At 46.2% G+C, this 17,412-nt stretch overlaps 1 protein-coding gene across 1 annotated transcript; it reads right to left on the bottom strand.

Annotated features, from left to right (window-relative positions):
• Window positions 1-219: 219 nt before the first annotated feature.
• LOC123094476 (4-coumarate--CoA ligase-like 7) lies at window positions 220-9,840 on the bottom strand. The gene is made up of 5 exons (XM_044516471.1): window positions 8,749-9,840; window positions 1,548-1,734; window positions 1,300-1,445; window positions 1,143-1,210; window positions 220-706 (listed from the first exon to the last, which is right to left on the bottom strand). Exons 1-5 carry the CDS (start codon window positions 9,772-9,774, stop codon window positions 478-480), a joined length of 1,656 nt encoding a protein of 551 aa, XP_044372406.1. The 5' UTR covers window positions 9,775-9,840; the 3' UTR covers window positions 220-477.
• Between the last annotated feature and the right edge of the window lie 7,572 nt (window positions 9,841-17,412).

Here is a 17,412-nt window from a genome sequence, read left to right as displayed (position 1 = left end):
GAGTACTTTGATTTCTTGAAGAAAATTTGACCGATTCTTACAAAAACATCCCAAATTTCAAAATGGTTGGGCTAAATTGGTTGAAAATTTTCCCAATTGATCATTTAGGACTGAACCCACATGCCATAATTCTCCTTCACCGACTAATCAGAACAGATTTGTGTTTTTTGTTACCGATTAGACCTGAAGTTGTGGTTTTCTGGAGTTGTGGTTTTGTGTTACCCTAACTCCAGAAGTTGTGTATTTGTGCAATTTCCTCAAAAATAAAATACTTTACGACATGTTTCAAGACGGCACTACATGGTTTGAACACTTACTTTGAGCAGATCACGGTTGCGACCTACTACTACATATACAATGGGATGGGGCGTCATTTACCATCCATTTTATTTGTATAGCACCATGCACACCTGACGATATTGAGTCTTGTTTCTGCCCATGGCAGCGCATACATCTCACCGATGGTCACAAGGTTCATCACAGTCTGGACACATGGCAAGGCTGCATATGGTCTGACAACTGCCTCCTCAAGATCTTCCCGGCCGGCGATCTGGGTATGGAGTCGATGAAGAGAACCTTGCGGACCTTCTTGTACGGCGCCACCTGCTTCGCCACATGCTCCATGACCTGCGCCTCCGTGACTTTGCTCCCGGGCTGCCTCACCACAAGCGCCATGGGTATCTCTCCCGCCTCGTCGTGAGGATATCTGCAAATCCAGTGAAGCCGTCAGTACTGTAGGAGTTGGCATGGTTTACATGTTCATGCTAGTTCTCAGTTGATTGAGATTTAACCAAGTCTCAGTCAAGTGACATAACATGCAAGAAAGAGAAAAAAAAACTAAAAGAAAATGTTACACGGATCTTAATGTAAAATCTCACGGGTATAGTATCAACGGAGACTTAACAAGTCGGTTCATCATATAGTATCACTCCAACTAATAAGGGTACGAAGCCCCTTGTCTCTATTTGCATACAAGCAAGTACTGTGATAATATAAGCAGTTTATTTGTTTTTCTTTTCAAGCATGTTCCTGTTTTGTAATCTGCCTTGTTATTGTTCAGAACATATTGCAATGCAGAATTCAACCAACAAGTTCAATCAGAGTATGAACGAGCATTTTCGATTTTATTGGGAATAACTTACGGCATGACTGCAGCATCAATAATTTCTGGCAGCGATTGCAGGACAAGCTCCAGCTCTGCAGGCGCGACCTGCAGTTATTCAGTTTATCCAGCTAAGCATCAACCACGCGAATAATGCTGCTATATATGACAATAATGACACGTAGATAAAAGCAGACCTGATAGGCCTTGTACTTGATAAGCTCCTTGAGCCTATCGACAACGAACAGAAACCCATCCTGATCAATGTAGCAAAGGTCGCCGGTCTTCAGCCAGCCTTCCGAATCGAAAGCGGCCGCGTTCGCCTCACCGTCGCCTACGTAACCTGCACACAAACAAAAACAGTAGGTAATCTCAGCGCTGGATCACAGCAATCTGCGCGCCCGAAATAAACAAAACTGACAGCGATGTGCGTTCGTGGGTTCACCTGTCATGATAGAAGGGCCTCTCACGCACAGCTCCCCTTTCCGCCCGACGGACAAGGGCTCGCCGGTGATGATGTCGACGATCTTCGTCTCGACGTTGTGGGAGATACGGCCGGCGGAGCCTACGCGGGAGCACTCGTCCCGATCGACCATCAAAGATATGCCTCCAGCCTCCGTTGAGCCGTATCCCTGAAGCGGATTTAAGTCACTAGATTTTATAATGTGCACTGAAAATTTCCGTTGACAGAAATGACTCTTTTAACTACGAACAGCTTGAAACACATAAGCAACATGAAAGAGATTTTAATGTTCGTAATGCAGAAGAACATGGGTACAGGTGTTGACACATTACAGAATTATCAATATCGAAAGGAAAAAAAACATTAAAGAATTACGCCACAAGATTTTCGAAAATGTATTGAAAATCTCCGTCGACAGAAATGGCCCTTTCAACTACGAACAGCTACAAACACATAGCAACTTCCCGAAACAAAAACATAGCAACTTGAAAGAGATTTCAATGTTTGTAAGGGCATCTCCAACGGCACCCTCAAACCTCCCACATACGTCTGGGCCTTACTGCCCGGACCGCGGAAGCCATTCAACACCGATCTGTATTAGTCCACGGCACGGTTCGGACGCCGCAAGCCGGAGACAAACGTGGGGAGCTTTGCGGGCATCCGGACCGCTCTCAAGCCCGCTTTTGACCACACTGGCCCACCCAAACCCCCCATCCGCCCCTCCCGCGTTTTTCTTCCAATGCACGTGTCGCTTACCGCGCCGCATTCATGCCGCCCCAGAGCATGGAGCGGCCGGCATTGATGTCGCGTGATGTGACCGGGCGGAGGGCGCCGCTGACCGACGCGACCTCTCGGCAGCCGCCGCTTCAATGCGGACGCAGCTTCCCGAGGAACCAACTCTGGCTGCTACGCCACATTGAAGCGAGCTAACCGCCCCTTCACCTGGCATGGCCGCGGCTATATAAGCCATGCTTCGGTGAAGCACAGAGCCGCAATCCCCCTCCCCAAGCACCGCAGCACTCCGCCTCCCCGTCACCCACCTCGCCGAGCCCTTCATCTTGTCCGATCCCAGAGGGGATGCTGAAGTCATGGTGCTTCCGGCAGGCGGCATCGGCGGAAGCTCTTCCTCCGATGGTTCTGGCGCAGCCGTCGTCGCTCTCCGGGCCCTTCGTCATCCACGGCGGTCGGCTCCTCCGCCAAGGAGGAGATCGTCATCTCCTCCAGTGACGACGAGGACCAGGCGCCACGCAGCAGCAGCCCCGACTCTTCAAGGAGGCCAGTCTTACGGACGGAGATTTCGTGTGTCAGATAAAGATAATGACGGAGCAGTCGCTTCGTTACATGGGCCCATCACCACCATTGTCGGCGCGCATCAAGGAGGTGTCACAGTCTTCAAGGAGGAGCCGGCCTCGCCCCTGCACCACCACTACGGCGTCCTGATCGGATGCTAGGACAAGAAGGAGCTGGTGTCCTTGCTGCACCACCACCGCCTCGCTGTCAAGGAGAAGTTGCCGCCCGCGATCAGGAAGGCGCGGGGTCGCTCCCTCTGCTACCTCGGAGGAGGAAGTTACGGATGTGCCTTGGGCTCGAGGGTCGTCGTCTCCGAGGCGGAGCGCGCGGCGAGGCAGCAGGCGAGGTACGACCGGCGCAATGTCGGTCGCCGCTCCGCGTTCGCCAAGAGCGATGTGGCACCAGACTGGGTCCGCAATGACTCTGACCTCGCCACCGCGTGGGCGCTCGACCGCTTTGTGACCATCGTGGAGACAGCCGCCAGGCGGCACCGCCTCCTTGATGACGAGCTCGCCAAGATCGGCGAGGAGTGGTCGCTTAGCGACTCCTCCGCCAACGCCGGTCGCGGCAAGGCCGCCGCCAGGGCTCGAAGACCACGTCGGCACTAGTCGCGGCGGCACTTCGCAACGCGCATCAGGAGGCGGAGCGGCTCCTTCGCGAGCGGCAGGCAGCTGCCGGACAAGGTTGCCGTGGCCATCCGGCGTCGTTCCGCCGCTGGAGGGACCACCACCACGACGACAACGACGGCATTGATGAAGACGCCGGTGCGGCAGGGCAGGACGGCTACGCGTACAAGGTGACCGTCCGATATAGGTGTTGACGTATAATGTGCTGCCTAGTTTCTTTCATCAGATCGGCCTTTTGGTTGCATTGGCTAGCGCATGCATTTCTACAATAGGGTTTAGTTTTTGTTTGTTTATCGACCTTTTATGTAAATTATGTCGGATCTTCAATGAAATTCATTCGGTTTGAACGAATTTCGTCCAATTAGTTCGAATTTGCCGGATGTATGTGGGCAGCATTGGATGGCATTGTTATCTCAATTTCTTTTCCTTTTTACAATTGACATGCTCCTGCATTACTCGTGAATATATCCAACGAGATTCAGATCTACCAGATTCGGATCCGACAAACCACTTATTATTGGCAAGTAGTTGCCGATGCAGCACGTGGACAAATGCAGCGAGTGAGTGATGTGCAAGTAACGCAACAGTCTGCGGTCAAAAGCGGCCGAGATCATGATCTAGTCGGCTGTTGATTTTGTGCGGTCCCAGTCCCATCACATGGTTTGTGATCCAGCAACCAGCATCGACCCCGGCGATGGATTGCTGAAGCAACATCATTGCAGGAGAGGCACTGAGAACATGCATGGCGCGGCAGGAATCGTAAACTTGGGTACTCCCATGTCCCGCGGCGACATTGCACGCATGCATGCATGCATACGAACCACGATAGATGTGCCTCATGAACGAAGATGGAAATGGAATCATGCGTTTAATGCTGTTGGGTAGCGTACTGCGTTTCTGTGCTTGGTTCGGAGGATCCAAGGCTGACAGTGGACACCGTGGTTCCAGACTTTTTGGTTTCAGACATTTTTCGGGCAACATTGAACACTGACGTTTCCGCTATTGCCATTTTCAACTTGATAAATGACCAAATGCCCACGTCAATTTGACTGAATTTCAATCAAATAATCAAATAACTAGATTATAATTTGACTATGGCGCGAACTATGGGTACTTGTCATAGCTTGTTTCCGGCTCTCTATATGTCTTTCCCTGTACCTTCTTGTGTGTGTCCAGGGCTACATGTTATATCCGATTTGTCGTATATAGATCTTGTTTGTGAAAATGAAAATGGTTCCGGCCGACTTTCGCCCGTCGTAGCAGCTTAAAAAAGCCGATGGCCCCAACTTGTTGTTACTTAAGCTTATCATGTTAGACTAGTATTGTTGATGTATGCTCATCTTTCGTGCCACATTTCTTTTGTGAAGGATGTCCTAAATAAATTCAACTGAAAAAAAATAAGTTGCCATGTCAATATTGTCTAATTTTGAGACCTCAATTCTCGCCCCATAGCCATACCCGACCTACCTACGCTCGACGTGCCTAGGCGGCGATCACCTCTGAGATCTCCACGGTGGATCAGCCTCGAGCGATTTCCCTCTTGAGTCTCACCGCCACCAGCCGGGTTGACCACGTCTCCTGCTCGGGCTATGTCTAATCTGATCGGGGGTCAAAACGAAAAGCCCCCTCCCCACTCGCATTTGTCTAACCTAGAACTCTCCTTCGCATGAGACTGCTCGCTCCTGGCTTGGCCTCAGGGCCAGACGCTGCTCTGCATCCAGAATTGACTGATCCAAATCATATTTTCAAGGAACTGACGAATCACTAAACCGTGTGGACGAGCCATGGCTTGAGCGGTGGTAGGCTCTGGCGGAGAGGTGGCTTGAGATAAACCAGAACTCAAAGTCTCATCGCCTACGTGTTGGATGTGAGATTTAATTCGGTTTATCTTTTAAGAAGTTTGGAGACAAAATAGTGCTACAATATTAAGCACATTTCTCTTCCCAACATGAAAGCTGCACTTTTGGTGAAATCGCCGCATATTTTCTTATAACATAGTTTTATGTAATTTATGTACTCCATCCATTCCCTTATACAAGGCCACAAACTCAAATTACAGGTATCAAGATAAAATTTAATGACTTCTTTGGAAGTCCACTTTTCTTTTCGTTAACTGAGGTCATTAATATGCCCACATGCATGCAAGGAAGGAATTAGAAGGAAGTAGCACAGTGTCATTATGACTACATGAATGCATGTATTAAAACAGTTGGTAGTACGACAAAACATCATTAATTTTTGCCTCGATTACAGTTTGTGGCCTTGTATAGATGTAAATTGTAATTTTCATTGTGGCCTTGTATAAGGGAATGGAGGGAGTATACGCGTGCGAATGCTTTTATACTACTAGTGTGAGGCCGGTCAAGGTTAAGCAAAAATATTGCGGAAGTATTACTAATATTTTATATTACTTTTCTATCTCCACAGAAAACAATTACTTTTCTAGTACTTTTGTTCGGTTTACAAGTCGGGCATTAGTTTTTAGATCTTTAATTTACGCTAGATATGTTTATTTGAGGGACAAATTTTTTCGAACGGAGAGAGTAACAAATAAAGTATGTATAATATGTCATAAAAATTACTTCCTCCGTCTCAAAATAAGTGTCACAACTTTATACTAACTCTGTATAAAACTGTATTAAGCTTGAGACACTTATTTTGGGAGGGAGGGAGTATATTGTTAAGAACTTTATTTGATGAAGAATTTAAATATATATTTCTGAAAAATGTAATAATATAATTTTAGTCAATTGAAGACCTAAAATCCGTACCCAAATTATAAACCCGAAAAGAGTATCCCATACTAGATGTGTCCCGTTGGAGTACGCTCGCTGCTCGTCAGTCATCACGGTGATTGGCAAAAACAAAATCTAAAAACTACAGTCATCACGGTGTTCCCCATGTACTACTTGCAACGTTCTTCTAGAATCTCGATGCCTCTATATGGTAAAGTATTTTCAGTTGCGTAGATCGCCAACTACTCTATTTTTCTTTCGTTCTGGTCCCTACTCCCTAAATCTAAATGGGCCTTGCTTGAACCTTGAAAACTGAAGTAGAAGCACTCTCTAAACTGAAGCACACTCATTAAAAAGAAAAAGAATGTATATACATATATCTCTTTTTTAAGAAAAAATAAGACATAAGGTTTTCCGAAAGAAATTCTAACAAAGAGGTGACGAAACAAATGCTCCAAGGAGAAATGGATGCATGTCCTTTTTTAGGCTAACAAAAGCTATCTCTGTCGTTGTCCGGTTCGACGCAATTTGTGGGTTCAGTTTAGGTTGTTTCCAAATAAAAAGTCGTACTGAGTTTTTTTACTTTTTTTGTGATGTTGTACGGGTGGATTAGTCTTGGTTTTGGCTGTCTTGTCCACATCAGCAATCGTCACATTAGTTATATTCTGATACAAGTGGAGCATAGTGAGTACAATTAGGGTCAGCAGCATCACAATTTTGTATCTTACTTAGCGTCCACCGATGTCACGATCGAAAATAGTCGTACTACCTTCTGTTCCGTAAAAGAAAGATAACTTTCAAACAATCGCCATTGCAACAAAAAAGAACGTTGAAACAATCGCAATTGTAAGATACTTATTTACTGTCGTACAAATACCCAAGGGCTGCTTGGTTTGGTGTCAGAAGTTGGCCTGCCAATACTTAGGCAAGCCAAAAAAAAATGTCTACCGCTTGATTGGAAGCCGTCTACTTTGCGAACCTCCCTAAACTTATCAATTTGTAGCAAGTTTTGGAGTTGAAGGCTACCTCAATTTTGGACCCAAAAAAAAACGTTGAAACAATCGCAATTGTAGGATACTTATTTACTGTCGTACAAATACGCAAGGGTTGCTTGGTTTGGTGTCAGAAAAGTTGGCCTGCCAATATGTAGGCAAGCCAAAATAAAAAGTCTACAGCTTGATTGGAAGCCGTCTACTTTGCGAACCTTCCTAAACTTATCAATATTTAGCCGTATAATTTGGCCCTTGTGAAGATTTCTCCCCAGACTTGTCACATCATTTTGATCCCATTTGCCCCATATTCACGTAGTTTGGCCCTCTGCATCATTTTCTGAATCCAATTTGCCTCATATTCAAACAGAGAACGCTAAACATGCAATGACTTTCTTAATGGTTCTCGAAACTGGCTGGGACATTATATTATTATCTTCACCAAAACTTATAAACAATTCATTGTTCTAGACCCAGGGGACTTGCAGTACCTGTTGCCTGCAAATTTGTTCTTAATACGATGCGATTGTCGATCCCATTTATGTTAGACAAAGGTATCAATGAACATTATTGTAGTTCTTCTGTAAAGAAATATAAGATGGTTTAGATCACTACTTTACTGATCTAAATGCTCTCATAGTTCTTTATAAAGAGAGTACTTTTTTGAACTGTATACATATGTGTACTTTCCTTTTACTTGTATATATGTGTACTATTTTCTTGGACTTTGTACTTTTCGTTAGTGATGAAAAGCCGAAACGTTTCGAATATTAATCCATGTAATTTGGCCTTATGAAGATTTCTTCCTAGACTTGTCACATCATTTCGACCCCCTTTGGACTTCTATATCATTTTCTGAATCCAATTTCCCACATATTCAAACAGAGCATGCTACGCACGCAGCTATTTTTCTAGGGAGTACCTAAAACTCATCTAGATGAAATATAATTTGATCTCATTCACTTTAAAAACAAGAACAAATATAACCCACGTCAGCACACACGCATCTTATAGAATCACATCCAATGGATATAAAACGCGAATGAGACCAAATTATATCTCATCTAGATGAGTTCTAATAAAACTGATTTTTCTAATGGTTCTTGAAACTGGCTAGGACATTATTACTTCTTTTTGCAGGGTTATTTCACCAAAACTTATCAACCATTTTATTGTTCTAAGACCCAGCAGACGACAACACACAAAAAACGAGACCAACCCGGCCTAGATTAGCCTGTTGCATTTTTTTATAAAAGAAAACTTCGTGAGCACCAAATGCTCTCTTCTTTATATGATGCGTTTGTGGATCCCATTTATGTTAGACAAAGGAAACAACATACGCATAATTTTAGAACGGGAAAATATGGGACTGTATGTGTGCACTTTTAAAACTTTGCGTTTTTTGTTGAAATTGTTTGTTTTGAGGTTGCTTACCACATACACCATGTCCATGTGGTTTGAACTTTGTACTGCTTTTTGTTAGTGATGAAAAGGATAAACGTTTTCTTCGGAAAAAAAAGCATAAACGTTTGGAAACACTAACCATGCACAGATCCACGTGAGGGAAGCGCCGGCGGAACTGCTCCGCCACCGACGTCGGCAGAGGGGCGCCGCCGCAGATCACCCGCACCAGACTCGTCAGCCGGCACCGGTCTTTCGTTATCCCCAGCACCACGGGAGGCGCCGCCGTCATCTCCGTGACCTCCCACCGCTGCGCTGCCTCCAGCATCCCCCTTAACCCCGCCCGGGTGGCCACGGCCGTCATCACCACCGTGGTAAACCCCTGCGCCAGCCCGTTCAGCGTGAAGAAGAAACCCATGGAGTGGAACATGGGAGCACCCATCAGAGTCCTCTCGTTGACCTTCCGCGACCTCACGTGCCGGGCATGGAACCCCGCCGCCTGCGCGATGAAGCTCCGGTGCGGCAGCGCCGCCGCCTTCACCCGCCCTGTCGTGCCGGAGGAGTACTGGATCGTCGCTGTCGCCGACTGGCACACTGCTCCGGTGTCAAGCGGCGCCGACTCGTTCTCCCCTTGGTCGCTGTGCAGGAGGGAGCGGAAGTGTGTGGAGTCGAGGAGGATGGTGGGGAGGCCGGCGGGGAGCTTGGCGGCGGTGGAGGAGACGGCGAAGGCGACGGACGCGCCGGACAGGGAGACGAGGCGCGCGACCTCGCCGGCGGTGAGGGACGGGTTGGCCGGGGACACGACGACGCCGACGGCGAGGAGCGCGAAGTAGAGCACGGGCACGTCGAGCCGCGCGGGGGCAAGGACGAAGGCCACGTCGCCGCGGCCGAGCGGGACCGCGCGCGATCGCAGCGCGCCCACGAGCGCGCGCACCTGGGACAGGAACGCCGGGTAGGAGACGGCCTCGCCGGTGGCGGCGTCGAGGAGCGCCGGGTGGGCGGGGAGAGGGGACGGCAGCAGCGACAGCGCGAAGGCCGGGAATGTGAGCGGGACGTCCGCCGGCGGCAGCGGCAGCGGCGGGCGGAGGCTGACGAACGACCTGGTGGTGGCGCAGTAGCCGGTGCGGGCGTCGATGGCGCCGCTGCGTTCGGCGAGGGCGCTGGACATTTTCAACAGGGAAACTCGTGGTCGTGAGTGAGGTCAAGTGAGGAGTTGGGAGGCGCAGAGGTGGCGAGGGAGGGAGGGACGCTCTCGCAATTAACAAGGAAACCTTCCTGGGCAGCGGCAATTGACTATAGGACCAGTGATCAAGCGGGCAGGCTAGTCGACAAGTCACGCGGCAGCTGTAGCAAAGTTATGTGTCATCTAGTAGCCCTCTCGATTCTTGATGCTTGGCACTTGCACAGCATATGCAGTACCCCTTCCGTTCTAAGATAGTGTAGGATAGGAGTATTAGATTTGTTGAATATGTCCATATGTTCGATCAAAGTTTATATAAAGAGGAAATGAAACTAGTACATGTGCGGCGATTTCCCTGTCCGATCCTGGCACGATGCATGCAACGTAGTGGTGGATGCACTTTGAATCCACCTCGAGGATGGTTCGATCTGCTATGTTCCGACAAAAAACGTACTACATGGAATGTCTTACATATAGCAGGATTCTAGAATCCGGTTCAGATGTGGCTAGTTCTCAGTCGATGAGACTTACCCAAGTTTAAGTTAAGTGCCATAACACGTAAGAACTGAAAAATAAAATCTAGAAAGAAAATTTTGCACGAACCTTCATGTAAGATCCTACTAATACAAAATCGATTTAGACTTGGTTAAAGCTCAGTCGATTGAGATTTAGCAGTCCAGGTTGGTCATATATACCGATGTGACGGACCGAAAACAAAGTGAATGACGTTAATCATTTTTTTTATGTGACGGGCGGAAAACAAAGTGAATGACACAAATCACTTTCTTTTTCAGGCATCTGATGTTCAGGCACTCCCTTTAAACTGCGTCAAACAATATAGTAGGAGTATCCTACCCACCAGGGTTCAAATCCTGGTGCTCGCAATTATTCTGAATTTATTTCAGTATTTCTAGTGATGTGCATTCAGTGGGAGGAGACGTTTCCGTCGATGACGAGGTGCCTACGGTGACTTCGTAAATTTTCAAGATGATATGCCGGCACAGTCTTTCGAAGATGCTCATAGGGGAATAGGATATACGTGTGTGCGTTCATAGGGGCGAGTGTATGGGCGTGTATATGAGCGCTTGTGTCTGCACTGATGTTCAAAAAGAAAAGAGTACCCTACGTTGCCGAACGGATAGAGTACACATACGGAATTAAATGATTCAATCCTTGTCAAATATGCAGTAAAAGATTTGCTACAGGGTGTCTTTCCGGTGCGGGCGTCGATGGCGCCGCTGCGCCCGCCGAGGGCGCTGGACAGTTTCGCCCGGCAAACTCGTCAGAGGCGATGATTTGGGAGGCACGGAGGTGGTAACTGGTGAGGGAGGGAGGCTGTCGCATTTCGACAAGGAAGCCTGCGCGCTGCAGCAATAGACCTACTAGCTTCCTTGACGGGTACTGAGTATCTTCTGCAATCAGGCGGGCAGCAGGCTAATGGACGAGTTATGCCCAGGAAGCAGGAACCATGCTTGCAACGTGCGATACAGCTGGTGTGTCATACTGTAGATGACACGTGAGCAGCCAGCATGGCCGATGGACATCACAAAAATGCTGCAGGGTTCAGACAAGTTTTATAGAGTATCACGCGTCAGCGGTAGCAGAGCAGCCATCCGTGCCCCCTACCCCTCCTTCATGTTTGCAACGTGCGATGCAGTACTCCCTCCTGTTTTTTTTACTCCGCTTATTAGATTCTCGTGAAGTCAAATTTATAAAGTTTGACCAAATTTATATAAAAAATATAAACATCTACAACACCAAATATATATACTATAAAACTGCATTTTATAATGAATCTAACAATATTGATTTGGCAATGTGAATATTAACATTTTTTTTCTATAAGTTTGGTCGAAGTAGAGATTTTCTTTTTTGTGAGAAAAAGTAGAGATACTTTGATTTCAGACAAATTTTATTTGCAAACTAAAAAAGACTGGAGGAAGTATATATGGCTACCATAACTGAATCTTTGCCAAAAATAATGCTACAGTGTCTCTTTGGTTCTTGGTAATTTAGTAAGATTTCGTTCCTTAGATAATTTGTTTGTCTGTGGGCATATGGGATCTCAGTATACTATCTCCGTCCTGGTTTATAAGTCCTCTTTATATTTTGTGACAAATTTTAACTATAGATTAACTAACAAATATTAATGCATGTGACAGAAAATTATATCATTGGATTCATATTTGAACATAGTTTCTATTATATTATTTTTTATGACATGCATTAACATTATTTAGTTAATTTTAAGATCAAACTTTGGCACAAAATACAAAGGGGACTAATAAACCGTAATGGAGGTAGTAGAAATAGGACACCGATAAATGCCACACGTGTGGGCGTTAGGGAGTCTGCCCATATATTTTGTATGGTGTATAAGAGGAACAGCCCACACACCTACGTGTGGGCAAAACAAGTAATGCCCACACACCTCTTTTTTCCCCTCTCGATCCCTCTCACACGCGTGCGTATGGGCGAAATAGATAACGTCCACATGCCCCGTATGTCAGGCCTCGTACCTCGTGGTCCCGCACGCCACGCGTGATAGTCACCGCGCGCCCGCAGTTGCCATGGTCCAGACCCTCGTCCATGTTCGTTTAACTGCAGTTGCCATGTCGCTGAACTACGGTTGCCACGTCGGACAACTGCAATTGCCATGGTTGCTCAACTGCAGTTGCCATGTATGGTCTGGTCTACTGTAGTTGACATGATGTCAAAACTTTAAGAGTTGCCACATACTAACACTAGGCAGTTGAGAGAGTTGTCATGTGCTCACAAGCATGCTAGGGCAATTGCCATGTAAAAAGGAAGAGTTGTCATCTGCTTACGTGCACGCTAGGGCAGTTGCCATGTATCATGCAAAAACACATAGCAACTCGGTAAAAGAGAGTTGCTATCTGCTTACGTGCACACTAGGCAGTTGTCGTGTACCCCTGCAAAACACATGGCAACTCGGGTAAAAAGAGAGTTGCCACCTGCTTATAAAAGCAAACTAGGACAGTTGTCATGTACACTGCAAAACACATGACAACTAGCAGCTTGGGTGTGGGAGAGGAGGCGGGCGTGTGGGCGAGATGTTAAATGCCCACACACTAGCCCTTGTGGGTGCGTGGAAAGTGGCGTGTGGGCGAACTGCTGAACGCCCACACACCAACCCCTCCCGTGTGATGAAACAGCCGTGTGAGCGACCGGGTGAATACCCACACACCAGACCGGTCCTATGTGGCATTAGAAACATGCCAAGATTCGTGCGCTCACAAACGAACGCGGATCCACTCGTGTGAGCGAGATGCAAACGTCTACGCGTGTGGGCATTAACATTTCCCTAGAAATATAGTTTGGCCATAGTCGATAGGTGGGAGCAGGTGGTGAAAATGCGGTGTGCTGTCGCTGTGGCTTGACCGTGGTCGGTAATTCGATATGGCCAGGCACTTTGTCAGGGTTTCGATATCGCTAGGCCAAAAACCTGACAGGACTTCGGCTTTGGGTTTTTTACCTGACAGGTGTCGCTGGTAACTTGTAGTGCTTGGACTGCAAAGAAGACTGAAAAGAGCACAGAATCTGGGTTAGAGCAGCAAGAGATACTACTATACTCTCGTCTCGTACGAACACGAGGGGATGAACACCAAGCCGGTTCAGTTCTATTCGATCCCTACCTTCTAAGAACATCTTTAGCAGACCCCTTATATCGCGGATTCTTATAATACGTTTATAATTCGTTGAAAATGTGTTTTGCAGGCTGGCGTGGGTTTCGGTCGAACAAAACTTGCATAACGGAACTATAAAAGAGAATATTTTACGAATATTCTCTTTTACAGTTTTACAGTTCCACTATGCGGGGTATGTTCGCCTGCAGCCCGCAAAACACGTGGTTTTTCTGAATTTGACACATATGTCACATATTACACATAATTATAAATTTAATATAAGATAAAATGTGAATAATAAAATATAACAATCATACAAATTAGAATAATTATTCAAATCACCAAATTAAACTAATAATTTAATACAAGAAATGTCCCGAATAGAACTATGATAAAATGATACAAATCAAACATGAATAAAATGAAATGAATGTAAAAATTGCAGGTTTTACCGCTCATGCCTGTGTCAGTGGTGCTCAATGAGATCCTCCTGAAGCGGTGTTTGCATCTGCAATCTGCCGGTACGTCTGAAGAAATGCTTGTATGCGGTCAGGGTCTCTAGCTGGCTTCACACAGCTACCAACATTGTCAAAGAACTTCAAGTTCATGTCCCTCTCATCTTCAATGGTCATGGTGTGAAGAATCACGTAACATGTCATGTCATGATGTTGTTCGGGGGTTGCTTGTCCCAAAAATGAGCAGGACCATGAACAATGGCAAACCTAGATTGCAAAACCTCAAAGGCTCTTTCAATATCTATATGGGCAGCCTCTTGTACCTTTGTATGCTTTCTAATTTTGGGTTTTTTGATGGACTTGACAAATGTACACTAAGAAGGTTAAATACCATCTGCAAGATAGTACCCATTTGTATACTCATGCACATTCACCATGTAGTTGCAAGTAGGAGCATCATCACTAACAAGTCTAGCAAACAAATGAGACCGGTGCTGATATCATTGAGAGTACCTGGCATATGGCATACCAAAAAAGCAATGCCAAATCCATAAATTCTCGGATGTTACGGCCTCTAGCATAATTGTTGCATCACGAGACTTACCACAATACTACTTGTGCCATGCCTTCAGGCAGTTTTTCCAAGTCCAATGTATGCAATTAATGCTTCCCAGCATGTTGAGCCAACCTCGCTTCTCATTTGCCACCATCAACTTTTTTGTGTCTTCCTTGTTGGGTGCACGACGTAGACAGGACCAAAGACGCGGATGATCACTTTGGTGAACGTACGCACTGGCTCAATTATAGTATCTTCGCCAGTGCCAAGATATTTTTCGGCATAGTCGGCTGGAATGCCATATGCAATCACCCGCATAGCTGGCGATATTTTTTGACATGCGCTAAAACCTAACAAGCCCGCGGCATTTCTCCTTTGAGTAAAAAACCGAGAATTGGCCTCGCAAGCTTGCACTACTTTCACGAAGAGGGATTGGCGCATTCGATACCTTCTCCGGAAGAGGTGCGGCGGATATGTAGGATTCTTCGTGGAATAGTCCTGCATCAACATCATGTTCCCGATATGGCAGTTTCGAGGGATGCAAAGATGGCCGACGGTCAAGGCCCATCTCTTGTAGCTCCAAACCCCGAGCTCCTTCACGGCTAGGACCGCCACCACCATTGGCTGCCGATGGCGCTCGAGCATCGACTCTACGTCTGAGTCGTCGGACGAGGACGAATCCTCGAGCCAAAATTCCTCACGAGGGCTCAAATCCATCTATAAAATCACACCCGAGCTCGCATGAATGTAAACTCATCTATAAATCTGGGGGGAACTAGAAAAGGGGCTCACCGGCGGCGGTCGTTCCGGGGCGGCTCGGTGAATTCGGGGTGGGTGGCAACTCGGTAGCAGTCGATCCGAGGCGGCGGTGACCCAGGGGCAGCAGTGACCCAGGGGCAGCTCGGCTCGGGGATCAAGGGCGCCGACGAAGCGACGCGGTGGATCCAGGTCTAGTGCGGCTCGATGGCACGATTCCATCAGCGAAAGTTGCCGGAATCACAGACGGCGGGCGGGCGGCGACGGTGCCGGGTGGCTGCGTGATGGGGTGGGGAACGCGTGCGCCGAAATGTCCCTTCCTCCAACCACTTTCGCGAGATACAGGGCACCGACGGGGCATGGGAGAAAGGGGGACTAAGTTTTCGCGGGTCAAAGGGGGCAATTTACCGCGCCCCTCTGAAAATTTGAAAGGTCGGACACGTTTACGGTGTCTGTTTGGGCCACGTTTTTCGTCCAAACCCGTGAACTGATGGTTATTTTGCGGGTCGGCGCGATATAAGGGGTCTGCTAGAGATGCTCTAACTATAGTAGCCTAGACAACGATCGGTTTTGGCGACAAATAGTCGGCCAAACGCACATCCGAGCGAGCGAACGACGCCTTAATGGGCTAGCCCATTTATCGGTAACAGTGTACACAACCACCGGTTTAGGCGGCCTTCTAGATGGTTCCTGACCGGTTCAGGTCTTTTACCATTTTTCATTGGTTTGTTTTTTGTTATTTTTTATTCTTTCAAAAAGTTCCCTTTCTGAAAAAAATTAGAAGTTTTAGAAATGTACAGGAACTTAAAAATATTCCGGTAATTTCAAAAATGTTATGTTTTTAAATATAGCTCGGAATTGCAAAATTTGTTTACAAATTTAGAAAATGTCCACGCTTTCGATAAATGTTTGCAAAAAATGTCCATGTTTTCAATAATTATTTGGAATTTGAAAATTTGTTTATAAATTCAAAACATACTGATGTTTTTGAAAAATGTTTGAGAATTAAAAAAAATGTTCACATTTCTTAAATATTATTCAGAATTTCAAATATTGTTCTTATTTTCGAAATTGATCGGGAATTTGAACGAAAATCGCGGTCTATAACTGTTCGCATTTAAAAAAAATTGTACTACTCTTCCCGATCCATATTAATTGACGTACACTTAATACAACTTTGTACTAAAGTTGAACTAAGTATGCGTCAATTAATATAGATCAGATGGAATACTTGATTTGAAAAGAATATTCAATTTATATAAAAAAATCATGTTTTCAAAAAAGTTTGTGATTTAAAAATTCGACAAAAAACAGTTGGTACAATGGATTGAGTTTCTACAATGTTCAGCTTGGCAAATCGAACCTTTTTATGGCAATTTTAGTTGACACATGGGTGAGAACTTTAGTTGGCAAGCGTGAAACTTTCCTGGCAAGAAACAAACTAAGAGCGCATTTGCCATGCTTACAAACTAAACTTGTCATGATCAATAAATATAAATTGTCACAAAATACATTTGATTTTTCGTGGTCAAATCTCAAACGTTCAGAACTTATTAGCGTCTTTTTTTGCAACAGAGCGTCGTCTTTTTGTAACAGAGCATGGGTTTGCTACAGTGCTTCATGCCTACAATGGGCTGACCCAGTAGGGACCATGCGTGTGACGCAACGCCTGTTTGCTATATGCCCCTTCCCTCTCTTGGCCCAGCTACAGCTCAAACTCACCTCAGCCTCGGTCGGGAGCAACTAATTAACGAGCGCTCCTTCGGGAGCCTCGCAACGATCAGCGCCACTTGGCGCGCTCACAGCCATTCGTCACGTGTCGCGCTCTGGACGCTCCCTCCAGATTTTGTTTTTTTATTTTTACGTACGCGTTTTTGGCTTTTTAAAAGTTTTTTTTTGGTTTTTTTTGACCTTTTGGTTTTCTACCGGTCTTCCCTAGCTTTTCGAGCAAATTTTTTTTTTGAAAAAAATATTTTTTTGCGCAAAAATGCATTTTTTTTCGCGAGAGGCACTGTGTTGCTTCCGACAGAGGCATGGTTGTGCTTTCGCGAGAGGCACGGGCGTGCCTCTTTCAGAAACGGAAAAAACGCGTTTTCTATTTTTTTTCTTTCGCGAGAGGCACGGTTTTGCTTCCGCCAGAGGCACGGTTGTGCTTTCGCGAGAGGCACGGGCGTGCCTCTTTCGGAAAGGGAAAAAACGCGTTTTCTGTTTT

The sequence above is a fragment of the Triticum aestivum genome, chromosome 4B (assembly GCF_018294505.1).
Source record: "Triticum aestivum cultivar Chinese Spring chromosome 4B, IWGSC CS RefSeq v2.1, whole genome shotgun sequence".
Lineage (NCBI taxonomy): Eukaryota > Viridiplantae > Streptophyta > Magnoliopsida > Poales > Poaceae > Triticum > Triticum aestivum.
The sequence above is the reverse complement of the archived record's forward strand: the minus strand, read 5'-3'. Positions and strand labels throughout refer to the sequence as shown.